The sequence below is a fragment of the Bubalus bubalis genome, chromosome 12, assembly GCF_019923935.1.
Source record: "Bubalus bubalis isolate 160015118507 breed Murrah chromosome 12, NDDB_SH_1, whole genome shotgun sequence".
Classification (NCBI taxonomy): Eukaryota; Metazoa; Chordata; class Mammalia; order Artiodactyla; family Bovidae; genus Bubalus; species Bubalus bubalis.
Window position 1 is genome coordinate 14,878,216 of NC_059168.1, and position 27,306 is coordinate 14,905,521.

General features: G+C 34.5%; 1 protein-coding gene across 8 annotated transcripts in view; it reads left to right on the forward strand.

The window, feature by feature from the left end:
- Positions 1 to 27,306, forward strand: part of BIRC6 (baculoviral IAP repeat containing 6) — a 212,862-nt gene that overhangs the window by 70,795 nt on the left and 114,761 nt on the right. For 4 of the 8 annotated variants that reach the window (XM_025260851.3, XM_006080588.4, XM_025260854.3 and 1 more), the window contains 17 exons: positions 1,765 to 1,943; positions 3,013 to 3,146; positions 3,544 to 3,705; positions 3,796 to 3,927; positions 4,596 to 4,693; positions 6,327 to 6,474; positions 7,474 to 7,607; positions 11,827 to 11,973; positions 18,120 to 18,307; positions 19,070 to 19,393; positions 19,603 to 19,702; positions 22,020 to 22,234; positions 22,566 to 22,774; positions 23,106 to 23,452; positions 24,326 to 24,545; positions 25,049 to 25,182; positions 25,922 to 26,059. In XM_025260851.3, coding sequence (XP_025116636.3) covers positions 1,765 to 1,943; positions 3,013 to 3,146; positions 3,544 to 3,705; positions 3,796 to 3,927; positions 4,596 to 4,693; positions 6,327 to 6,474; positions 7,474 to 7,607; positions 11,827 to 11,973; positions 18,120 to 18,307; positions 19,070 to 19,393; positions 19,603 to 19,702; positions 22,020 to 22,234; positions 22,566 to 22,774; positions 23,106 to 23,452; positions 24,326 to 24,545; positions 25,049 to 25,182; positions 25,922 to 26,059 — 3,009 coding nt within the window. The remainder of the gene's footprint in view (positions 1 to 1,764; positions 1,944 to 3,012; positions 3,147 to 3,543; positions 3,706 to 3,795; positions 3,928 to 4,595; positions 4,694 to 6,326; positions 6,475 to 7,473; positions 7,608 to 11,826; positions 11,974 to 18,119; positions 18,308 to 19,069; positions 19,394 to 19,602; positions 19,703 to 22,019; positions 22,235 to 22,565; positions 22,775 to 23,105; positions 23,453 to 24,325; positions 24,546 to 25,048; positions 25,183 to 25,921; positions 26,060 to 27,306) is intronic. The other 4 variants (XM_025260853.3, XM_006080589.4, XM_025260852.3 and 1 more) reach the window with 3 other exon arrangements.

Below are 27,306 nucleotides of genomic sequence, written 5' to 3' on the forward strand. Positions count from 1 at the left end.
CACCTTTATATCTCACGGGTGAATTAAAAAATCCAAGTGAGACACCTCGATCATTAAAGTAAACTTGGAGGTGAGAAGGCTGTGGAGATCCTTCTGTAAACCAAGAAAATATCAGACCACCTAAATAACAACTGTTTTAATTTGTATGCATTCCCTTTATAATGTTTGTCCCCATTCACACACTTCCCTTTAGTTACAGACACAGTATGTACACAAGCTTGATTGTACTCCCTTGACTACATCTTTTTCATTCATTAAGTTTATGACACCCTGTGATTTGTTAGGTTACATACTAGGTTATAGTGGTGAGCAAAACTGTGTAATAACTGTATAATAACATCTATGGAAGTTAAGTTGCTGCTGCTAAGTCGCTTCAGTCGTGTCCGACTCTGTGCGACCCCAGAGACGGCAGCCCACCAGGCTCCCCCGTCCCTGGGATTCTCCAGGCAAGATCACTGGAGTGGGTTGCCAACTTCAATTGCTGGAATTGTAAGTTAGTTGTGTTAAATGAGAATGTGAAACTTAAAATCTTACATGAAAATTAAAATGTTGGCTTTGACAAAATTGTATGTGTGTGTGTGTTAGTTGCTCAGTCGCATCCGACTCTTTGCAACCCCATGGACTGCAGCCCACCGGGCTCCTCTGTCCATGAGATTGACAAAATTGGGGATAGATTATATAATGTGTATTTCAAAAGTCTCAATAATGTAAAAGTGTTAGTTTTCCTAGAATTTAGTAGAAGTGACTATTCTTCTCTTCAAATTCCTAGAACTTTGAACTGGAGAAAATGATTGCTAAATTATTGTGTATATGTAAAAGGATGATGTGGGCCAAAGATATGTAGAAAAAGAAAACTGAAAAGGAGGGTCTTAAGACATTTTAGAACCTAGACTAGTGCGGCAGTAAGAAGAATACAACAGTGCATGCCAGCTCAGTAGTCAGGCAGCTCAGCGGCGAACAGCAGCAGTAGCCTTTGTAATCACAGGAGGATTTCATGCCTGCTTAGGCAGCAGCTTATGGGTTGCTCATGGGTATGTTAGTTTGAAGGTATTTTGTCAATTAATTTTATATATAGATTGTATGTTATGATTTCAACTTAGTTAAAATATATAAAACATAAACCAGTGATAATAACTAATATTTATTGAGTGCTTCCTTTTGCCATGCAGTTATAAGTGTTTTAATTACCTTTGAGGTAGGTACTATTATTTTTACTCACTTTTGAAGAAACTGGACCATGGAGAGTTTAATTTGTCACATGGCTAATAAAATGGCAGAACCATTATCAGACCCAGATAGTGGCTCCACTGTGCTTTTTAAAGTGTGTAATACTTTAATGCTATGTATGTATGCATGCACATGTGTATGTGTGTGCTTACATGCATAAAAGCCTGGATGGATACACATGATGATACATCGTTATTTTGGGCAGTGCTTCAGTGACAGACAGTGTTTTCTGTTTCTTCTATAGTTCACAGAATTTCTGTGGTTGAAATGAATAACTTCTTTGGGATAAAACATGCCAGGTGTCAAAACTTTCTATATTATGCTGTTCATACAACTGCTGTGCTTTTTGTTCGTTTGCTGCCAATGTGTATAAGGGTTATTTAGCCATATTATATGCAAGCAGTATAATTTGAAAATTCTGGCCAAGTGTATTTTTCTTTCTGTGGAGTTAATTATTTAGCTTACTCTATGAAGACAAAAAGCAATTTTGCTTTTTGGTGATTGAATAATTTATCCCATTCTGCACCACTCCTCTAGGTATGGCAGGAGGAAAATATCGTTCATTTTTGATCCATGTCAAGGCAGTGAATGAAAGAGGAACAGATGAGATCTGTAATGGTGGTATACGTCCTGTAGTAAGACTTCCATCCCTAAAACACCAGAGTAACAAGGGATATTCACTTGCTTCACTCTTGGCAAAAGTTGCAGCAGGCAAGGTATGAAACATTATCATTTTAAACTGTAACATGCTGGTTTTATTTATTTACTTATTTTTTAATTGAAGGATAATCGCTTTACAGAATTTTATAAACTGTTACTTGCTGTTTTAAACATTATAGTTGAGATTTGATACACTCTTGGAAGTAGCATACCCCATAATTGATTTTTTTTTTTAATAGATAACTTGGTTTGTTTATAGCTTTTCTCTGCAGCAATTTAAAAAAATATAATGAAGGAGAAAATATTTACATTAACTTTAAGCTTTCTTTTATAAAGTATATTCATTGGGGAGTGATTGCTAGCAGGCACTTGCCTTAATAATTATTTTGGACCATAATGCTTATTTCCTTGTGTGTAAGAATTTGTTTCTGTGCCCTTTACTGGTAACACACCACTTATTTTTTTTTTTTTTTTAAACATTTGGGAGGCTGCAGGAAGAGAAGTAAGTTGAGAATTGATTTCAGAGATATATCATAATTTTCATGTTCATTTTCTACAACTAGCTGTATATCATGCAGTTTCTTTGTACTTGTTTAATCTTGGACTTTCCTGAGCACTAGAGATTTTGTTTCTCTATCATCATTATCCATAAGCAACAGTAGAAATATCAGTAACACCAGCCATCTTATATTTGTATAGGTCTTCCAATTTTTCAAGAACTTCTGTGTACTTTATCTGATTTAAGCCCCAAAATAACTCTGAGGTAGGCAGAGCAGGTGCTGTTACCTCCATTTTTTCATATTTTAAGTGAGGGAATGTTAGACACTGGGGAGCTGACATAGCTCATAGACCAGTAGCAGGGACTGAGACTCAAGACTTTGGCTTGATAATCTTTATTCACTGGGCTATTACCTTTAAGCAGTGACTATGTCTCTTATACTGTTACAATTTTATAACAATGGAGTAAATTAGTCATTTACTGAATATGAGGGTAAAAGCTATCATTTTAGTTTGAGTTATGTTTTGGTAGTCATAGTTCAGTTATATTCTTTTATTTATAAACTTTAATGGTAAATAACTTTTTGTTTCATTTGTTCATTCAATTACTTATTTTTGTATGTTCAGGAAAAATCCTCTAATGTTAAAAATGAAAATACAAGTGGCACCCGTAAATCTGAAAACCTCCGGGGCTGTGACTTGCTTCAAGAAGTCTCAGTTACCATCCGAAGATTTAAGAAAACTTCAATTTCTAAGGAAAGGTAACCTTATTTTCTTACTGTTCTTAAGTAATAGGAGTACAAAGGAAGACTTTGCAGTAAATATATCAATATCCACAAAATTTTAAAATCCTAACTTTTACTTGAAAATTTTTATTTGCTTTTCATTTCTCTTAAGCGCTTATGTCATCGATGGTATATATTGTCTTTTCACTTCATTGGTTCATCCTTGGTGTTCATGTAGTGCTAGGTAATTTTCAAAAGTTCTTTTTTTTTTTAATTGTAATATTCATGATTCTAAATGAAATATTTGATGTCCAACCAGGTTGAAATAGCTTTATTTTTCTCTCTTGATTATTAATGTATTTATGTATATGTGTGTGTATATGTGTATATATATCCATATGTATATATATTTTTTTTCTTTTTTTTTTGGTAGAGTGCAGCGATGTGCCATGCTGCAGTTTTCAGAATTTCATGAGAAGCTTCTCAACACTTTGTGTAGAAAAGCAGATGATGGCCAAATCACAGAACATGCCCAGAGTCTTGTGTTAGATATTCTTTGTTGGTTAGCTGGAGTACATTCGAATGGACCTGGAAGGTTAATAAAATTTTATTTACCACAGATTGCCCTTTGGATGTTATGATTGGAAGTTCAGCATGAGCCTAAATGCCTGCTATTGTTTTGCAGCTCAAAGGAAGGAAATGAAAGCCTGCTTTCAAAAACACGAAAATGTCTTTCAGACATTGTACGTGTTTGTTTCTTTGAGGCAGGACGAAGCATAGCCCACAAGTGTGCTCGATTTCTAGCCTTGTGCATCAGGTTGGTGATTTTAAGTCGAAGATATACTTTGTAGGTGCTCCTGTAGTTTGGCAGGTGATACCTTGTGTCTAGGGTCATTTGGTTCTTGTTGAATATATGTATAACGTAAGTGGATTTTTGAGGATTATTGAGATCCTAGGGAAAAAAATTTGGGGTGTTGTGGGCAAAATGTCACATTAAATCTAGTAGTAAAAGAATTCAGCTGGGCTTCTCTGCTTATTAGAAGATTTGGGGGAGTTTGGTGAGGGGAGCTCTTCCCTCACTTTCACTCCTACTGTCCCTAATTGTCTTTGGATTCTTCACCTGAAGCCTTTATTACCAGTTATGTCAGTTTGCCCAGACTTATTTGTAGCATTGTGCAGATCACTTTCTCTAAACCCTGAAACTATCTAGGAAATGTTTAAAATTAATAGTCTGTATTCACTGTACCAGCTTTTTAACTCTTTTGGGCTTAAAAAAAAAAAAAGAGTGGTTTATTGCATAAGAAAACAGTTATAAAGACCCTTAGTATAGTCAGCCTCTACTGTCTTTCTGCATGTTTACAGGGCTTTGAGGCAGGTTTTTTCAGTCTGTATGAACACATTTAAAGATTAAGAGTAATACACCATGTTTAGAATTAATTACCTTGAGTAATGTATTTAAAATTTTTCTTTTGAATTTTTTTTCAGTAATGGCAAGTGTGACCCATGTCAACCTGGATTTGGATCTGTTCTGTTGAAGGCCTTACTTGATAATATGTCGTTTTTACCCGCAGCAGCAACTGGTGGTATGTGAAACTTGTTCAGTCATAAATAACTCTAACTTTAGGAATTATCTCACAGTATGTTTAAGATTGTTTAGTAACTTTTGTTTTTTCTCAATTAGTCTTCTTTTTCTCTGTAGCTTGTCTGTTTTTTAAGGGGTTTTAAATAGTGATTGGATAGGCAGTACTCTTTTTGATACGGTTTTTAGGAAAAAGTTAGTGGGAGATTTAAGTAAATAATCAGGTCATCTCAATTCATACATTTTGTGGAGTTCCTTAAAATAATTGAGTTGTTTGGTTGTTTAGTGATGGTAGATCAGGTGTTACAAACTAAAACATCTGTAAGTACCAGAGAGATGTCATAAATTAGTTAAATGGTCCATACACATATTGTGTATGAATGGTAGGGTCTGTGGCAAATTGGAATTTTCTGAAAGGGACCAGTGAGTTTTTTTTTTTTTACAGCACCTAAAAACTCTGGAAATGCCATTCAAGAATGAATGTAGTTATCAGGTAGGAATTTACTATGAAGGGCTACTGCTTTGCCCTTTACCTAGTGTTATTATTTATTTATTTATTTTTTTGGAAGACATTCCTCACAGTCTTTTATTTCATAAATAACCAATCCATTCAAAAAGTTATCTCATATTCCACAAGAATTTGACGTTTGTGGTGTACCAGAAAAAAAGCTTGCTTAGAGTTAGTTGATAAATGGTTGTTGCTGCCGCTCATTTGGGTCCCCATGGTCACTTTGTGACCCCGCGGACTCTAGCCTGCCAGGCTCCTCTGTCCATGGCATTTTCCAGGCAAGAATACTGGGGTGGGTTGCCATTTCCTACTCCAGGGGATATTCCCAGCTGAGAAATTGAACCCGCGTCTCTTGTGTCTCCTGCATTGGCAGGTGAATACTTTACCGCTGTGCCACCTGGGAAGCCTGATAGATGGTTATTTTATCCGTATCTTAATTTAGACAAAGAATCCCTTTATATTTACCTTGAACATATATTGACTAAAACTATAAACTCTTTTGTTACATAGAGTAGAATGTTTTGGACTTCATTGCTCACTGTGATAGTTTCTGGTGTTTAAAACAGTTTCTTGAAGATACCATTAGAGGTTGGGTGCTTAAATTACGGGGTGTACTTAGTACTCAGATATCTCAAGTTTTATAAAAGAGTTAAAATACATCATCGTGAACACCTTTTAAGATCACCTTTTGTCTATATCTAATTGGCAATATAGAATGACTACACTTCATTCACTTGCTAAAGTATGTTATTTGTAGTTCATTGCCATCTATTGTTTTTGAAATTTTTAGCACAGAGAAAGAGTATTTTAGGAAAGATTGTTTGAAGGGTCTGACATGTCCACTTTTCTGGCTATTCTAAAATGTCCCTTAGAATCATCTCACTTTGTTGAAAACCTAAATGACTAGGTTGACTTTGTACACTTCTCAGAAATATAATGCGATTCTTTGTCAGCATCCTCTTAGAGTCCTCCAGGGAGTTAGTCCTTCTTTGTAATTTGCCCTTACAGATTTTCTTTCCAGAAAATCGTTCTAGGAAAAGAGGACAGACTCATAAATGTGAAATCTGAAGTTTTCTTTGTGAAGGAGAAATGAGGAAAAGAAATCGTGATTTGTTGTTGTTGCTTTCAGGTTCTGTCTATTGGTATTTTGTCTTGCTGAATTATGTTAAAGACGACGATCTGGCTGGGTGCAGCACTGCCTGTGCCTCTCTGCTTACTGCTGTGTCCAGGCAGTTACAGGACAGGTTAACACCAATGGAGGCTTTGCTTCAGACAAGGTATTTAACTTTTGAAATGACTAATGATGGGCCTTTCTGGATATGGTGCTACCTTTGCACAGAATTGTTATGATATATATTTGCTTAAGGTTTTCTTTCCCTCTATTTTCTCTGAGAATAATTCCCTTTAACAACTTTGGAAGTCCTGGAGATGATAGTTGGAAGGCTAACTATATTAAAATTCTTTATAAGTGGTGTTTCTTGCTAGTGGGAAAAAACACTTAAGGTACTTTGATTCTTCGTTGTTAAAACTTTGTAAGGTGAAATTGTGTAAATCATGTATTGCCCTTAACTAGTATTCTTTATGTGCCATTTGATTTTCTAAAACTTAAACATAATGAAATAAGAAATATCTAAAGGTTAGATTTGAGTTATTTTGAAGTAGTGTGTTCTATTATTTAAAGCAGTCACTTTTATAATCATCTTTATTGATTAGAAATCTTGGTTTTGATGAAATGTTACTGAAAACCTTTATATCTTCTGCCGAGTCAATGTCATGATTCAGGCAAGGGAAGGGTGCTTGAAAGCCTCTTTTTTTGATTCAGTCTACTGATGAAGGTTCAGTCTTGGTTCATTAGTTACCAGCTCAATTGAAATCACATTTTTGAGTCTCTGAACTATATGTTTTGGAGCATAGGTTTGCAGGGAACACAGTTCAGTGAATTTGAGTTAAATGTGGTTAGTGTCTCCTTCTGCCCTGTGTAAAAACTGCTTTTGAAGTGAAGTTGCTCAGTCGTGTCTGACTCTTTCCGACCCCATGGACTGTAGCCTACCAGGCTCCTCCCTCCATGGAATTTTCCGGGCAGGAATACTGGAGTGGCTTGCCATTTCCTTCTCCAGGAGATCTTCCTGACCCAGGGACTGAACCCGGGTCTCCCGCATTGTAGGCAGACGCTCTACCGTCTGAGCCACCAGGGAAGTCCTAAAGCTACGTAAATAGATAATTTATTAATTAGATGACTGACAGGAAAATCACTAGGACCTTGTTTTATCTTTCAGATACGGATTGTATAGTTCACCATTTGATCCAGTCCTCTTTGATTTGGAGATGAGTGGCTCTTCTTGTAAAAATGTGTACAACAGCAGCATTGGTGTCCAGTCTGATGAAATTGATTTGTCAGATGTCCTTTCAGGTAGTAAAATGTTTGATTAAAGGAATTTCTGAATTTTTTATCTTGGATTTAAGATACCATCGATTTTTAATAGATTGTAGTTATTCCATTCTGTCTTTGGGAACTAAAAGTTTCTGGAACTTAACTTTTGTGTCTGTGAATCATTAAACTATTTGCTTTGTTTCTCAACTCTCCCATCAAAAAATATTGATGTTCTTTTTCACAGGGTTGCAAACTTGGGTTTTTTGGTTTTTTTGTGTGTGTGTGTGTGTTTCATTACGTTAGTATGACTTTAATGTTAATAGACTAAAATTTGTTTATTTGCTGTAGTCTTTCCAATTTTATTTGGTGTGCCTTTGCTGTCTATAAAATCAAAGAACATACTATTTCATATTAAAGAAAATAAAATGAATATATGCTTTTTTAGTAAGCAAAGATGCAGAAAGAAAAAATAATTTTCTGCATCTTCTATCATACTGTTCTGAGGTAAACTTGGTACACAGTGTTACATGTATTCTTGGATGCACATCTAAAGAATATGCGTTTAGGACTGAATATATAACACTATTTGTATAATCTCTTCAGATGCTAGAATTTGGTGTTTTTCTGTTATTGTTAGAACAATGATCACTTTATTTTTTGTTTCCTTCCATCTTATTGAACTTATTACAAGTGTTACTAGTAAACCAAAATGTTAAAAAATTTACTTGTAAACATGATAATTACCATGTTAAATATAAGTAAGTTGGGGGGTTAGTCTCAGTTTTGTTTAAATTTAGTTATGAATTGTGAAAAAAGCAAAGAGAAAAATAAAATACAGAAATAAAATGCAAAATATCTCAACTTTAACCTCTCTATTCTCTTAGGTTACCATTGTTAACAGAATGTTTAGCTATTTAGACTTGTTTGCTACATGTGTTTATGAGCATTTTTAATGAAAGAGATTATATTATACATCTGGTCTTCTTGCTTTTTAATGAATTATTCTGTTTGATGACTTAGGCTCTGATTACCTCATGCCAGTGTGTGTCTAAGTGACATGTCAAATTATGAGTAGACCTCAGAGGAGGGGTTAGAATTAGACCTATAGATGCTTCCTGTACACTTTAGGATAGAATGAAATTTGTTACAGAGAAACTGTAAAGAGAAGACCATAAAGCTCAGGCCAAGCCAGGGGGTTGGTTAAATACACAAGAGCAGCCATATTCATTGTAAAATGACTATTCATCTCCATATGAATGTCTCAGTTTTTTATTCTTCACCATCAGACCTTCTGCAGCATTTCCTTTTTCAGTTAATGGCATCTGTGGCACAAAACAGAAATGTGAACTGTATCCTCTCTCTCTCTCATCCTCCACATCGGGGCTACTATCTGATCCTGTCTATTTTTCCACCAACCTGTATTTACAATTTGCCCATTCTCTTACCTCTCACAATCACAAGATTATTGTCCAGGTCACAGTCGTCTTGAACCTGGACTAAAAAATAACTTTCAAATGGTTATTCTGCATCTGTTCTTGGCTCAAACTTCTGTTCATACTTTACAGTGCAATGATTGCAGTCATTTTTTAATGTAAACCTGATCTGATTACTCTCTCTTCTTAAGATATTTTTCATGTCTTCCCAAGATTGTACCATCCAAAGTCTGTAATATAGCATAGATGATCTAGTATGATCTGACTTTTTCCCTTCCCCTGTTAGTTTTCATTTTGTGGTCCTGTGATTCTCAAAGTGTTGTCCATAGGCTCTTTCAGGGTCCCTGAATCCTTTCAGGGTGTCCGTGGATCTACTGTTTTCCTATCTGCCCTTTTCACTGCATAGACTTTTGTACTGATTGTTTGAAAGCACGATGATCTTCCCCATACACTTAAGAGTCAGAAGCATGATGGTTTTACTTAGAAATATCTTTGATGAAATAGTTAAAATCACTAATTTTATTCAGTTTTGAACTCAGGAGTACACATCTTTTAAATATTCTGTTTTGAAATGGGAAGTGTGCATGAAACACTTCTGCTGCATACTGAAGAACCATGGTTGTTTCAAGAAAATGAACTTGTGTAGTTGTTACAGCTATAAACTTTTGTTGCTTATTTCATGGAATGCCATTTTTATTTGCAAGAATGAGAAACAAAATGTGTTCATTCAGATTGGATTATTTGGCAGGTATTTTCTCAAAAATGAATTTAAAAAGCGTGTCAGTATCCATCCAGTTGATAGTTATTTATTGTCAATGTTAGAAGTAGAACTTTTAAGCAAAGATTAGAATTTTGGAAAACTTTTGTCCTCCAAAGAGAGCTTGACAGCTTCTCAATACATAATGACTTTTCTGATGGGCTATGCTATTAGTTAGTATCATTTTCTGATATTATATAAGGAAGTGTATTAACTTTTAGAAGATCTGTATATAGTAATGAACCAGTATTTTCCAAATGATTGATGCGTGGTGAGTCATCATCATACTTGGACAGAAGATTCCTTAAAAGAATAAGGTAGACCAACTAATCTTACTGTAGCAGAGTTTGAGAAGGTCTTTTTCAAGATTTCACATACTATATTGCAATTAATCCTAAACTGGCACTTTTCAAATTTTTGAATATTTAATACTTTATTAAAATATTCCTTTCTTTTCTAACTACATATATTCTTTGTCAAGTTTTTTTTCATATATTTCTGCCAAAGCATCATACTGTCGTAGATTGGATCCAGATAGGCAAATCCAGCTTCCTTTGATAAGCCACATATTAAGGAGATTTGCAAAAATGTAAGACTTTGCTACCCTTCTCATTTAAGTTATTTTTGTTTTAGAAGACAGTGATTTTTTTCATCAAAAATGAAAGATTTTATATCTAATCATTATTTATTACTATTATGTGAATTAATGTTTAATATATTCTCTTCTTAAAATCTCTACTTTTATAAATCTATATATACAAACAATATAAAGGAAAGCTCAATTTTTGAGTTCTTTTAATTATTTTAAAGATGTGTAGAGAGATTTTAGGATTGAGAAATGTTCCAGTAGGCACATTTTTCTTTCATTTCCTCTAAGGTGCCATGGTCCTTTTCTACTGAAGAGATTTTACTCGTGTCATTTCTTCTGCCTGGGTTCCTCTGCCTCATTGGAGTAGATCTGTAAAAATCTTTTATTCTTCACATGAATCTCTTCACCTCATCATGGAAGTATTTTATTGCCTATTCACTTAGATTGATTTCCCCTTGACTTATTTGTCCTGTGAACTTCTCCTAAGTAAAGTACAGCACTTTTTTTTTTTAAGGTTCAGTTGCATAATTATTTTTTCATATCTGGTAACTTTGAATAGAATATGCATTTCATGAAAACTGGGACCTGTCATTTTTCTCTTGTATTTGCAATGTCTTCTACTGAATAAGTGCTCAGTAAATTGTTATTACTGTTTTTTAATACATGTATCAGGTCCTGGGCTGGGCACAAATGGATGTTGGAGAATAAGGTTTTGATAGTTCAGTCTTGGCGTTTAATTTATTCCTTCAGGTTTTTTTCTGTGTCTCCATTCTTTCCATCTTCTCCTTCTGTTTTACTTTGTCTGATAAAGAATTCTATTTAAAAGTATTGCTCTGATTTTAGAAAATTTGACAAGTACTAAATGACACTTTTCCTCCGCTGGTACCATATACACTCTTAATTCTTTTGTGTTCTTCCATCCAGTCTTCTGTCATTTTATGGTTTGCATAGATGTGACCATTTGATTTTTTTTCTTACTGCTACATGTGCTAACTTATTTTTATGATTATAAAGCAGTATATCTCATTCTAGAATATAATCTTGCTAATATCTTAAGAGTATTTTTTTAGTTTTAATTTAGTGTCATTTATACACTTGATATCATAGGATATATTCTGATTATTTTGCATTAAATCTAAGTAGCTCTCTTATTTTTTCCTCATTTAAAATATTTATTTTTCTTTTGTTTTCTGTTCCTCGTTTAAAATCTAAATCACTTGTTCTAGTTTCTTGTTAATGTGTATGCCTCTGGTTTGTGGTTGCTTCTGTACAACTCTGCTTCTGTAGTACAGAGACTAGTAGTACCTCCTGTTTGTGAGTTTTCTTAATACCATGTCCATTGTTGAAGCCCTGTGTAAGGTTTGTGCATTTATACATCTTTGTAGTTAAAATTGAAGTGGTGGCTATAATTCTCACTATGACTGTTGCCTTGTTAAGATTAATTCACCCTTTATCAAACTTGTCTCTCCTTTGTATTAGGAAATGGAAAGGTTAGTAGTGGCACCGCTGCTGAAGGTAGTTTCACATCTCTCACTGGACTTCTAGAAGTTGAGCCTCTGCACTTTTCTTGTGTGTCAACTAGTGATGGAACAAGAATAGAGAGGGATGATGCAAGTACGTTTACTGGTATGTACCTTCTCTTATACACAGTTTTTATTACATATTTTATGTTGCAATAAAGTGATATATAAGTGTTTACATATCCGTTTATATTACCTATAAAACGCCTTTACTGTTGTGTGAAGTAGAAACTTATTGGTTGGAGGGAGATTGTGAGGAAAAATCATAAGTAGTTTCAGATCTTTTCTAAGTCTATTCATGGGTTGTTTCCCCTACCTTCTAGAACCCTATGTTAAATCTTTTTGCTTTTATGTGTGTGGAATTTTAGAAACATTTCAATTTGGAAAATATCACACATGATAAAAGTAAAGGGAAGAGTACAATAAACTTTTTCTTTCATTATCCATCTGCAGTAGTCATCAACTGTCGGCCAGGCTTGTGTGCAGTGTTCACATCATGCTGTTATTTCTTGCACTTAAAGTTAAAAGTATATTTGTTAGTGTCTTTGAGAAGTTTGAGATGAGTGAAGAGGGAAAACTATTTTTTCACCTAGTTTAAAACAACTTTGGATACATGAACCTGTTATTTGTGTGTTTGAATCTATGGTGGTGGTGATGCTTTAAATGAATGATTGATGACAACTTGTTTATTTTGTACATCTTTTTTCCTTTTTTTTTTTCTTTATGTTGTAAGATATGTGTTTATTCACACGTAGTTCTGTCTGGGCACAAATAATTGAAGTTTTTGTAATTAAAATATTGGAATATGTTTTATATTTGTATTATAGTCACAGATGTGTTTTTGAATATGGTCTTGAATGAATTCTACTGTTTGTGTTTTTTTTGTGAGTGTCTTTGTTTCTTCAGAAAGTAAAAATAGTTGCTTGAGAAGTCATGAAAGTCATGAAAAATTTAATCTTGCACTTGGGTCCAGAATGGCAGCATGTTTTAAAGGGAGCTTAACAGTTGTTTGAGTGCCTTTTTATTCAGAATCATATTTCTTGCAATTGTGGAAGTAACCACTAAGTGAAATTCATGACTTATCTAGCTGAGTGTTTTCATTTTAAAATAAAATTTTATATTTCTTTTACGTGGAGATGCCAGAAGGGTCATTATCTACTTATGTTTGTTTTCTTGGACTATTACAGTCATTTTATAGAAACTTACACATTTAGTGTGGTATGGAAACATGCCATAACAAGAAAATAAACTTCCAGAAAATTATTTAGTTTTGTTTTATTTATTGATTTATTGATTGATTGGCTGCAGAATCTTAGTTCCCAGACCAGGGATCAAACCCATGCCCTCCACAGTGTAAGCACAGAATCTTGACCATAGGACCACCAGGGAGTCTGAGAACTCTTTAGTTTTTTAAATCAGGCTTTTTTCTTTGGAACTGTCATGAAATTAATTTTTTTATTTTAAGAAAATTGATGTATTTGGATAAGTAATATTTTCAGACAATATTTTAAAACAGAATATTTAAAATATTCAGTAATATTTTAAAACAAAAGATATGATTTGAAAAAATTATTCCTTCACATTCCTACCCATTTCTTTTGCAAAACAAATAATAGGACCAGTTTCTTGTGGTTCCAAAAGTAGTCTAGGCTTTTATAAGAATTCAACTTTGTATTGCACTCAGATCAAAACTGTTGCCAGCAGAGGGATTTTATTAAATTTTAAGACAAAGTCCTGAGTTGTGATCATAAGGTGCTAGAAGATGAGTGTAGTCTTTCAACTTCTGTCTCCTTTTATTTTGAAACCTGTTAATTGTGAAATATAATACTCATACAGAAAAGTGCAGTAAACAATTTTATGCTGCTGCTAAGCTGCTAAGTCGCTTCAGTCGTGTCCGACTCTGTATGACTCCATAGATGGCAGCCCAACAGGCTCCCGCGTCCCTGGGATTCTCCAGGCAAGAACACTGGAGTGGGTTGCCATTTCCTTCTCCAATGTGTGAAAGTGAAAAGTGAAAGTGAAGTCGCTCAGTCGTGTCCGACTCTTTGCGACCCCATGGACTGCAGCCAACCAGGCTCCTCCATCCATGGGATTTTCCAGGCAAGAGTACTGGAGTGGGGTGCCATCACCTTCTCCGAACAATCGTATAGGGAAGCAATTTATCACAACACAAACTGCCCGTATGACTACCAGGTCAAGAAACAACATTTCTAGTACTCTGTAAACAGATTTCTTTATGCCCACTTCAATTTATTTTTCCCTCACTCTTTGAAGAAGGTAAACATTGTCCTAACTTTTTTAGAGTAATCATTTCTAGCTTTTTATTTGTTTTTTGTATAACCTCTTAGCTCAGCTTCCTTGGTGGCTCAGACAGTAAAGAATCTGCCTTGCAGTGCTGGAGACCTGGGTTCGATCCCTGAGTCGGGAAGATACCCTGGAGAAGGGAATGACAGCCCACTCCAGTGTTCTTGTCTGAGAAATCCCATGTTCTGAAGAGCCTGGTTGGTTGCAGAGTGGGACACAACAGAGCAACTAACTTTCATAACTTCTTAGCTACATGCTCCTAAACACTGGTTGAGTAAGGTCTGTGTGGTATAGAATTGCATTTATGTATATTTTGGTCAGCCGTTGAAATTCCATGTTATGATTGTTAAATTCACCCGTAATGTTTAGTCTGTGCTTGGTGAAGTGTACTCTGTATATCCACTTGGATATACAGTTTGCTAATTGTGTTCTTCAGATTATCTCTTTATTGATTATTTTATGTTTCTTTTTTTTTTTGGAGTTAATAAGATCAGCATGTTAATTTCTTGTCATTATACTTTTTGGATTTGTCTGTTTTTGGTTTCAGCAGTTTTTCTTTTATGCATTTTGAAGCTGCCATACAAATTTAGAATGGTTGTATCTTTCTTATGAATTGAATCTTTTATTGTTAGGTATTATCTCTCTGTAGCATTGATTTTCCTAAAATTACTTCTTTTGATATTTCTCTACTAGTCATCAGCTTTCTTTAGGTTACTATTTGTATGGTATATATTTTTACTTTTACTTTTCAGAATCTCCTTATTTTAGATACGTCTTTTATAAGCAGAATGTACTTAACCTTTTTTGTCCCATTCTTTCAATTGGAGTATTTAGCTTATTTACATTTAATATAATTACTAATATATTTGTATTCAAATCTGCCATGTATTTTATGTATTCTGTTAGATTTCTCATCTTGCCTATTAGATGTTTCTTTTTTTCCCTGTTTCCATTTTATTGGTGATTCTATTTTTACTGAGCTATTTTTCTTCTTTTTATTATTTTTAGCAGTTATCCCAGAGAGCATAATATACATGTATCCTTGATATCCAGAAATCCAGTTACTTTTTTTCCCAAATGGTGCAAATATGTTGAACATTATTTAATCACTTTTCTGAGTTATATGGCAATATGACTTCATACCTTAATTTTATATTATTTTAATTCTCATGGTTATTGTTATAATTTTTGTGTTCAGTATTCATTTGGATTTATCTCACAATTTCATTTTCATTTCTCTTTATTTTTTTCTTTGCTCTTGTAGTAGCAGAATGACATTTTCTTGGATTGTTTGTCTTTTATGTGTTTCTCGTGATTTACCTCATTTTCCTTTGAATATTATTTGGGCATTAGATTTTAAAGTCAGTAGAAGGCTAAAGTATACATGGTTAATATTGAAAGTCATTTAAATTATCCCCAAAGTACAAGGCCAACATAAATGCTTCAGTAAGTCTAATAATTTTCCCTCTAGAGTTGGAGTGAACTTCTGTTGCTTTGGTGGAACAGTTGGTGGAGCAAGTAGATTTTATTTTGGGGCACACAGCTTATATGAGATATGACTGCGTTTTTGTTGACCAAACTCATATAGTTGAATTTGTGCGTGGTATATGAGGTATTGGATGGCTTCAGTGTAGTGACCTTTTTTTTTTTAATAGAGGACATTTTTTATTCTAAGAGGCTATGCACAGTTTTGTTGTTATTTCTATCTTGTGATTATAACTTAGTTTAAAAAAATAATTTATTTGAATTCTGGCATAGCATATTCATTGTTAAATGTCAAGATATGCTGTTAGATTACCTCCCCCGTCCTACTTTTCAAATATTTATGAGCAAATTACTTCCCTCAGTTTTACTTATTTATATTTATTGGGATATTGTGGATTTAAAATGTTGTGTTAATTTTTTCTGTGTGTCTCCCTCAGTTTTAGATACATTACCTGTGAAATAGGGTAACAATATTACGTACTCATGGGCCATTGCAAAGTTTAAGTGAGTTAAGTTCCTTGCTTAGCATTGTGCCTCATGTTATATTTGATTTCACATGGCCCTTGTTTCTAATCCTAGTTCTACCACTAAGGTTTTAGCTCTACAGGGCAACTTCTACATTTCCTATTATTGTGGCAGTTGTCTTTCCTCCATATAAGTGAGTCTTTCTCATTCTGACTTATTTCACTTAATGTAATAATTTCCAAGTTCATCCATGTTGCCGCAAATGGCATTGTTTCATTCTTTTTCATGGCCATGTAGTATCCCATTATATATGTATACCACATCTTTATCTATTCATCTTTTGATGGGCACTTAGATTGCTTCCTTGATTTGGCTATTATAAATTGTGCAGCAGTGAACATTGGGGTATGTGTATGTTTTTTGAGTCAAAGCTTTCTCTGGTTATATTCCCAGGAGTCGGATTGCTGAATCATATGGAAATTCTATTTTTAGTTTTTTAAGGAGCCTACATATTGTTTTCAGTAGTGGCTGTATCAACTTACATTCCCACCAACAGCATAGGTGGGTTTCCTCTTGTCCACCCTCTCTCCAGCATTTGTTGCTTGTAGACTTTTTAATTAGGCCATTCTGACCAGTGTGAGGCAGTGCCTTGTTGTAGTTTTGTTCTACACTTCTCTTAATAATTAGTGGTGTTGAGCATCTTTTCACGTGTCCATTGGCCCTCTGTATGTCTTCTTATATTTAGGTTTCTGCCCATTTTTCAGTTGGGCTGTTTGCTTTTTTATTGTTGGGTTGTATGAACTGTTTGTATATTTTGGATATTAAGCCCTTGCTGGTCGCATTTTCCCAAATATTTTCTCCCAATCCATACGTTGTCTTTTTGTTTTGTTTATAGTATTCTTTGCTCTGCCTGTGAGTTTGATTAGGTCCCATTTGTTGATTTTTGCTTTTATTTCTGTTGCCTTGGGAGATTGACCTAAGAAAACATTGGTGTGATTTATATCTCTTTATCTGTAGAATATTTTGCCTATGTTCTCTTATGGGAGTTTTATGGTGTTATGTCTTATATTTAAGTCTTTAAGCCATTTTGAGTTTATTTTTGTGTATGATGTGAGGGTGTGTTCTAACTTCATTGATTTACATGTGACTGTCCAGCTTTCCCAGTACAGCTTGCTGAAGAGACTGTCTTTTCTCCATTGCATGTATGTTCTTGCCTCTTTTGTTGAAGATTGTGTGAGTTTATGAAATTAAATTTTTATCTCAGCTTTTCTCAAAATGTTTTACACGGACACTGTTAAATATTTAATGGGAAAAAAGTTCTTCTATAATACATATTTGAATAATGTTGAAAAGGGGAGTACAAATATTTTAAACTTGTATAACTTTATAGATCTTTAAAAATGGTAGTATTCATGGGTAAGCAGTGTGTGCCAGACTTATCTGTGCATAGGACATGTTTCTCTTCCTGTTCATGTTCTGAGGAAACACTGCTTTACATATTGTATGTGGGCCGGATTCTCTTATTAGGCTGTGCTATAAAATGAGGAAATTGGTGTCATCAGTCTTCTTAAACGATTTTCTTATAATTGAAAGGTTTTTGGTTTTTTTTTTTTAGCTTTTTAGGGGAGGGAGAAGAAGGTGTTGTTTCTGTAGGAAATCTTAGTAAAGCAAACATCAGTTTATTTCTCATGCTCAAACCGTATAAGATTATTGTTTTGTATTTTCATTTTAGCCATATTAAATGAAATGTCTTCAGGCTAAAAGTATTTTTAAACTTAAAAGCATACTAATTTTCTTTGATTAAGAAGTCATTCTTGGATCCCTTATACTTGAATACTATTATTATCAATATAGTTTTACCATTAAGATTTCCTCTCAAGATTTTTATGTTTTAAATGAAAATTAAGTGTTGTTTAGTGTCGAAGTAGTGTGCTCTTGTACATGTTTCTCTGTGAGCCTTTTCTTTATCCTGTTTTTCCCCCTTTGTCTTAATGCCAGTGAGTTCCTTCGGGGTTACTCCTGCAGTAGGTGGACTATCATCTGGGACAGTTGGGGAAGCTTCGACAGCCCTGAGTTCAGCAGCCCAGGTAGCTTTGCAGTCTCTCTCTCATGCAATGGCTTCAGCCGAGCAACAGCTACAGGTGCTGCAAGAGAAACAGCAGCAGCTTTTGAAGCTTCAGCAACAGGTTGGAGACTATTTGGCTCTTTGTTCATGCTGTCTCTAAACTTCAAAAGCTGAAAAAGTACTGTAAAAATGACTGTTATTTTCATAAAGGAAATTAGGTTGACCGATCTGAGATAACCAATTTCTGCAAAAATTGAGGTAACATCTTCATGATATACTTAAATTTTTAAAAATTATATAAATGCATTTTATATTACATATCTTGGGGAATATAATTCATATTTTCTTTGTAATCTTTAAAATCCATTCTTTATTTATAAATATTCTTGGTCAAATATAAGTGTTAACAGTTACTATTTTTATGGATTGTAAAACCTAAAACATTTAAAGACACTAAATGAATGTGAATTAAAATTTAGTAATAATAGCATGTTTTGGAGATTGTGTTGTGGACTGTATACAATTCCTAGTGACAGATTGTGTCAGGTTAGGCAACATGAGAATCCGCTTCCTGTTAATATTTTGTTTTGAGAAGAATTTTGTTTCCTTATTTACGTTTAATTGCTCTTCTTTTCCACCTTTGCTTTGAGAAAGTCCTACTGCTGAAATACTCAGGAACTTTAATATTAGATTTTTAAGGAGATATATATGCAACATAGAAGTATCCCATTCATATTGAGTCAGTTTTTCTTACTTAATTTCATATTTATTGCACTAGGATCCAGTTAATCATGTTTATTTTCATAACATATGCCATATAGTGTTCCCCACAGATTAGGTAGGCAGGGTTAGTCTATATTTGTTGCTTTTACTTCTTTTACAGAAAGCAAAGCTGGAAGCCAAGTTACATCAGACAACAGCTGCAGCAGCTGCAGCAGCATCCGCAGCATCCGCAGCAGGTCCTGTTCACAGCTCTGTGCCTTCCAACCCAGTGGCAGCCCCTGGATTCTTCATTCATCCATCTGATGTTATTCCACCCACTCCAAAAACAACACCACTTTTTATGACTCCACCACTTACCCCACCCAATGAAGCAGTTTCCGTTGTGATTAATGCCGAACTTGCACAGCTTTTCCCAGGCTCAGTTATTGATCCCCCAACAGTCAATCTTGCTGCACATAACAAAAATTCCAACAAGTCCAGAATGGTAAATTACTATATTTTAAATAGGTGTTCGCTTAGACATTTAAAAATATTTTTATGTATACGCTAACTTTAGAAGGCAAATTAGATTATTTTATAAAATATTGCAGAATATACATCAGGAAGTGAGACTTATTAACTTCATTTTATGGTTATTAGTTTTTATAGAGCAAGAGTGATAGCAATATAGAGTTATACTTTTTTCTTTTCTAGAATCCCCTTGGTTCTGGTCTAGCCCTTGCAATTTCTCATGCTTCACATTTTCTTCAACCTCCACCTCACCAGTCCATTATTATAGAGCGAATGCATTCAGGTAATCTTTTATTTTCTTAATATATATATTTTTTTGCTTTGTCTGTTGGTTCTTGGAAGACAATATTTTGTAGTTTGATTTTCCTGTGGAAATAAATCACACCTGCTCTTGGGAAAGTGCTTTTTTACCAAGAGTATGCATTACATTAAGACTCAAGCTCTGTACTGATAAAGTTGAATGCAAGTGTGCTGCTGAGTAGTTTCATTCATTCTGTCCAAACAGTGGGTTTGATCTGTATAAAAATCTTACCTCTTGGGCTATGGTTGGCATAAATATCTGCCTCTATTGTAGCTGCTCAGTTACAATTAACTAAAAATTATGCTTAAAGAGGTATTTCTAAGGCTAGCATTAGTCTCATGGTTCTAATCTTGGAACCATTTTTTTGAGAATAGCTGACAGAGTTACTGCTAATGATAGTAACTAAGTAGGATTAACATTTCATGGTCTCTGGAGAACTAAGATTTTACTTAGGCCTCTACCATGCTTATATTGCTAGAGACCTATGATCAGGATAGGTGCTTTCCGTTAGAGCATATTTACTAATACACTGTAGGAAATGTTTCCCTTATTATCCTACCAGCTGTTATTTCTGGGCTTGAACAGCAGCAGAACTTAACAAAATCCTTGTTGTATGTGTGTTTTTTTTTTAACTAATTTATTCTTTATAATTGGAGGCTAATTAGGCTAATTGCAGGATTGTGGTGGTTTTTGCCATACATTGACATGAATCAGCCAGGGTAAATAATGTGAAGATAGTGAGTACTGTATTAGTTTTCACTATATGAAGAGTTGAGCCATATTTGCTTTATTGCAGTGGGTTGTTTCCTCTTTGGAAGAGTTTTTAAAAAAATGTTAATGGTGTTTTCTGCCCAACTAACCATTCATTGGTAGCAACATTAGTGTTTGTGGCATTTAGAGTGAAATTTATCATCCAGTCTTATGCGTCCAGTCTTACGAAGTGTTAGCAGTTGTTTAAACTATGATTTGGTTTTTTTATCTATGGGGTTGATGATGGCATGTTAGCCCCCTAAAGGGGAGAATTATGTTTTTCATTCAGTAGTCTTAGCTGTTTAGGAAAAATTACTGATAACTCCCTGGTTTTCCGTAAAACGGCTCTGTGGAGATATTACTAGTCCTATTAAATTTAGTTGGGTTCCTTCACCATATAGTGTAACTAGTAAGATTGCTATCTGGCCCCCAAGCCAATAAAGAAGAAAAATAATTAGGATTTTTATTAATGATTCTGCCTACTGTTTCAGTAATTGACCTTATTCCTGAAATGTATGTGAGATGCAAATCTGCTCTCCTCTCAGCTCATTGTTGCCTTTCGTTAATATGAGCTCACACAGAGAAGACATGCTCCCTCTTCAGTGTGGCCCTTAATAGTAAGCCTTCTGCATCATCTGGTACTGAGCTGACAAGACAGTGATGTGTCAATATGGGAGGGAAGCACTGTTCGAGAGAAGCTTTATCTGTCTCCATTGGAGGGCCTTAGTAAGAGATTTTTTTAGTGTGGTAGTAATGACTACATGCAGAGAAGACAATGGCACCCCACTCTAGTACTGTGGCCTGGAAAATCCCATGGATGGAGGAGCCTGCAGTCCATGGGGTCGCTAAGAGTCGGACACGACTGAGCGATTTCACTTTCACTTTTCACTTTCATGCATTGGAGAAGGAAATGGCAACCCACTCCACTATTCTTGCCTGGAGGATCCCAGGGATGGCAGAGCCTGTTGGGCTGCCATCTGTGGGGTCGCACAGAGTTGGACACAACTGAGGCAACTTAGCAGCAGCAGCAGCAGCAATGACTACATGAGATTTAAGCCTTACACTTTCCCTTTACATCTCAACCACAATGTAGGATGCAGCTCCAAAAGATGTTAAACAGGGCTTAAGAAAACCAAAATCAAATAATAAATTTAGGCATCATTAATAATTTATCTGTGAAATTAGAAGAAAAAAAAAGACCAAATGACTGAAAGAAGATCAGATAGATAGTTTATTGAGTTCATCTATATTCTATTTTTGCTGATTTACCTTTTTTGGTTTTAAAGTTTTAAAATAAGCTTACGTGTACAGTTGGCTGCCTTCACAGTAACTTATTCTTATATATATATTTTAACTTAAATCTTGGAGATTAATACAGATGGAAGTTTTAGACAATTTTTGAATGAGAATTTTTAACTTCTTAATTGTCTGTAGTTTAGTAAGTTGATTTTATATTTTAAGATAAATGTTCCAAATTGTTTCTGAGTGTATCTTGTGGTTAATTGTTGCGGTCTTTTATGTCAGCTGTTGCTCTCTCTCTCTCTTATAGGAGCAAGGAGATTTGTGACCTTGGATTTTGGCAGACCAATACTATTGACAGATGTATTGATTCCCACTTGTGGAGACTTGGCCTCCTTGTCAATTGACATTTGGACATTAGGAGAAGAGGTCGATGGGAGGCGATTGGTAGTGGCAACTGACATTAGCACCCATTCACTAATTCTGCATGATTTGATACCACCTCCAGTGTGCAGATTCATGAAGGTAAAGAACTTCAAGAAGATGAATTGGTACACTCTCTCTGTTTCTGATAAGTTAGAGAAAATATTCAGACATAATTTAAAAGTATCCTTATAACACAGGGAACCATACTCAATATTCTGTGGTAAACCATAATGGAAAAGTATATAAAAAAGAGTGTGTATGTGTATGTATAAGTGAATCAGTTTGCTGTACAGCAGAAATGAACACAATATTATAGATCAACTGTACTTTAATAAAATATGTATCTTTTTATAATTATTTTTTAATATATGATTCAGATTTTTATTGTTGTAGATGAGTAGGTATGTATACTTATAAGTTTTCATTTCAGATCACTGTCATTGGACGTTATGGAAGTACAAATGCCAGAGCTAAAATCCCATTAGGATTTTACTATGGTCATACCTATATCTTGCCTTGGGAGAGTGAACTGAAATTAATGCATGATCCTCTGAGGGGAGAGGGAGAATCTGCAAACCAACCAGAAATTGACCAGCATTTAGCAATGATGGTTGCTCTACAGGAGGATATACAGTGCAGGTTAGTAGAAAATTGGTGTATATTTTAATCTTATTGAAGCTGTATATTTTATATAATGTCTTGCATATACTTGGTCAAGAAATACTTTTTCATAAGTGTATAGAGAAGGGCAAAAAGCAGGAGGACACTAGCGTGTTATAATGTTTAATGCATTAATATGATTTAATAATTTTATTTATTTATTTTTTTTTACTATTTACCAATTGATTCATTCTTTCTAATAGTTGTATGTTAACTTGTTCTAGAGATTTCATTTTTAGTGTGTATTCGTATATGTATTTTAAAGAAAACATTGCAAGAATTATTTTGTTCATTTATTTTTTGCTTATAGGTATAACTTAGCTTGTCATCGACTGGAAACTCTTTTGCAAAGTATTGATCTTCCTCCTCTCAACAGTGCTAACAACGCACAGTACTTTTTGCGAAAGCCAGACAAGGCAGTCGAGGAGGACAGTCGAGTTTTTTCTGCCTATCAGGACTGTATCCAGCTACAGCTTCAACTAAATTTGGCTCATAATGCAGTGCAGAGGCTCAAAGTAGCTCTTGGTGCAAGTAGGAAGATGTTGAGTGAAACATCAGACCCAAAAGATTTAATTCAGACATCTTCCACAGAGCAGTTACGTACCATCATCAGATATTTATTGGACACTTTGCTCAGCCTTCTTCACTCTTCCAATGGTTTGTATTTAGCTTAAGTACTTAAAAAGGCCGGAAATACATTTGATACGATTTTGTATGTTTTAATGTATTAATATTTACTGGGTACTGTTTATTTTGATATCCTTTCTGATATGTTTTTGAAATGTGTTTTTAGGTTGATTCATTTTTTTCCCTTTTTTTAATTTGTTTTTCTTAAATAGGTCTATGGTTAATTTTTTCTTGAGTTTCAGCTATTGATGTTCTACGTCATTGTGTTACCTGGCAAAATAATAATTAATATTTGAAAATTCAACACTGAAAGCTGTTAATAAGTTGCTAATCTAACAGAACTGTCAGTTTCTAGCCAGGAGCTATTTTTGATCATTACATATGGTTGTGACTGTGTGCACCCAAATACACACACACACACACACACAGCTATCTGATTCACCTAACTCCACATAGAAGAAGTATGCTGCTGCTAAGTCACTTCAGTCATGTCCAACTCTGTGCGACCCCATAGACGGCAGCCCACCAGGCTCCACTGTTCTTGGGATTCTCCAGGCAAGAACACTGGAGTGGGTTGCCATTTCCTTCTCCAATGCATGAAAGTGAAAAGTGAGAGTGAAGTCGCTCAGTCGTGCCGGACTTAGCGACCCCATGGACTGCAGCCTACCAGGCTTCTCCCCCCATGGGATTTTCCAGGCAAGAGTACTAGAGTGGGGTGCCAAGTATAATTGATGTAATTGCCATTTTCCCCCCAAATATTTAGCGATTAAAATTCTATATATAAGGAATAAATAAATAGACCAGATTTTGCTGGTAAGGAGGAAAGCCTATCTGGGAATGCTGATTTTGATCCTACAGCATACTCTTAAATAGGAAATTTTACTGTTTTCTTTCTTGTAATAGGACACTCTGTTCCTGCAGTTTTGCAGAGTACGTTCCATGCCCAGGCCTGTGAAGAGCTTTTTAAACACCTGTGCATCAGTGGAACCCCAAAGATACGGTTGCATACTGGTCTTCTACTTGTTCAGCTGTGTGGTGGTGAAAGATGGTGGGGCCAGTTTCTTTCTAATGTTCTTCAGGAATTGTACAATTCCGAGCAGCTTCTCATCTTTCCACAGGATAGGTAGGTCAGAAAATGCTGGAATAATTTGTTATTAGTGATTTATTCCCACAGTGTTCAAATTGGAAATGTTGTGTATGTGGGTACTGAGTGTGGAAAAATTAAGCATGTCTTTTCAGAGTTTGAGCAATGCCCAGTGAAGGGCATATTGAAGAAGATTCTACATGATATAACTGAACCATATTCTTCAGTTTCCTAACTGAATCTGTGGAGTTTATTGATTTGTGTTTACAAGTATTTCCTATCAGATTCTATTGCTATATGTGTCAAACGTATTTTTTTGAGTCTGTGATAATGTTGTTTCTACGTGATTTCATGTGGATAAACTTAGAAAATACAAGCAAATAGCTGAAAAAGAGCTATTTTTAACATTGTGCTTCCAGATATAAATCTTACTAATAACCAGTCTATCATTACTCTCTTAAATTACAGTGTGAATTATTTTGAATATGAGCAGTTAAATTGATTCATACTCAGTGTTTGTATCTTTTTTTTTTTCTTTTTAGGGTCTTCATGTTACTTTCCTGCATTGGTCAGAGATCACTTAGTAACAGTGGAGTATTAGAAAGCTTACTTAATCTGTTGGATAACTTACTGTCACCTCTTCAGCCACAGTTACCCATGCATAGGAGGACAGAAGGTATTATTTGAATTAGTGTTCTTCAGTAAAAACATAAGATTCCTGTAAATGCTGTTTTTTATAAACTATCTACTCTGAAATATTTATTTTAATATTCTTTTTGCTGCACATTTTGTTGATATTTTTGTGACACAGACTTTTAGAATGACCAGCCTTCATGTGATTGGCTGTCATGTGGTTACTGCTTTTTCAATGTGTACCTTTTCTTTATGTGAATTTTGAACTTGGAAATTATCGTGTATGTTGTTTTTATACTATCATGATTAAAATCGGCTCTCATGTTTAAGTTTTTTGGCAGCATTGCCGTTCTGTTTATTGATAATGAGCTTCATTTGAGCACGAAAATTGTTACTGGAATAAAAACTCTGAAACATAGTGCAAAGCTATATGACTTATAAATTGAGAGCCTTTTTAAAAAATTTCAGCCCCCTTTAAGTCTAAGAATGGTTTCTTATACCTTGTTTTCTGTAAGTTATTACCTGTTAGATTTCAAATTATACTTAAGAATCCGTTTTTGTACCATGAAAGATTTGTTAAATCTTCCATTAGATTCGATGTGTTATTCAATTTGTGGCCGCAGGTTTCAATTTTGAGGCTTAATATAAATAAATATTAGTATTGATAATTATATGGTGTATTTTGGAGTTATAAAATATCTTAATTTTATAATTATTTTACCAGACTTCATTAGGATTCTTAGGGTCACATGACTGTTTCTCCCCCTTTCATTTCTGTACAGGAGTACTAGATATCCCCATGATCAGTTGGGTTGTTATGCTCGTGTCCAGGTTGCTGGATTATGTGGCAACTGTGGAAGATGAAGCAGCAGCTGCAAAGAAACCTTTGAATGGTAAAGACAGGGAGAGGTTTATGACAGGTATCAGACGTTTATAATAATCTGCTGGTGGGGATTTTGAATGAATATGCAATTTTTCCAGAACTGACTTTGGCCTGGAGAGTCCAGCTATATGTAATTTATGTAAGATATTTGTTACCTTTACCAGGAATAACATATATATAAGTGAAGTTAATGAGAAGGAAGTCTGTGAAGGGTTATTGTAGTTTTATGGTATTTAGTATGTCATTCCATTTACTGTTATAAAATGTTTCTATTAACTGCAAATGACATTTATGCCAAGATACAGAAATACCTAGATTTTTGGAAGTTGTAATCTCCATAAGCTTGAAGTACAGAAAATTTTTTAAATGAAAGAAAATCAAAGTGTAAGATAAATTATTTTCTTCTTGTTTTCCAAGTTAGCAAGACTTTATGAAGCAGCTACATATCATATGTAAATACAGACAAGAATTTCCATAAAATTTGGAATTTTAAAAAATTATTAGAATTATACTATTAAAGGGCCGTTGAGATGTTTTATATGTAAATCGGTTGTTTATGACACATTGTTTGAGAATAGGGCGGGGAATTCTTTTCATGCACAAGGATTTTTTTTTTTAAACTGTGCTGTATATTAATATCTATAGGTCACTTCTCAGTTATAGACTGTAGAAGTAAGACACAAATGCAACTGCGTGTAAAGTTGGAATATAACAGATAGTATGTGAAGCCTTAGTTTTATTCATAGCATTCAGGTATTATGAAAACACATTGGTGGAAGACATTTTTTTAAGGCCTGAAGAATTTGAATGACTTGACAAAAGGATAATAAGAGAACAGAAAAAGCTGTCATTAGGTTAAGCAGATATGAAAAAAATCATTGAGGATTGGTAACAAGTGGGATTAAGCCTGAAGTGAACAGAATGACCAGTATGGAATAGTCTGGACACATTCCAGAATGAGAAGAAGTAGAGCTATGCAGCATGGTTTTTTAACTATTCAGTCTTATTTTCGCAGTCATCAAATCGGATTATTAAGTATCCTTTTTTTTGATACCTGCATAAAAGCATAGAGTTTGAAATAGGCAATAGTGAGCATTTTGTTGTTGTTACATTTGAATGACTTTATCAAAGTGGTATTGTACAAAGATTAATTTTAAACAGTTGTGGAAAAAGTAGACTGTTACCTTAATGGAAAGATTGAAAGAACAGAGGACTCTGGTCTTAAAGTCATTTAGGGTCTAGGTTAACTTTTCTAAGATCACATGTTCTTAGCAGTTTCTTTAC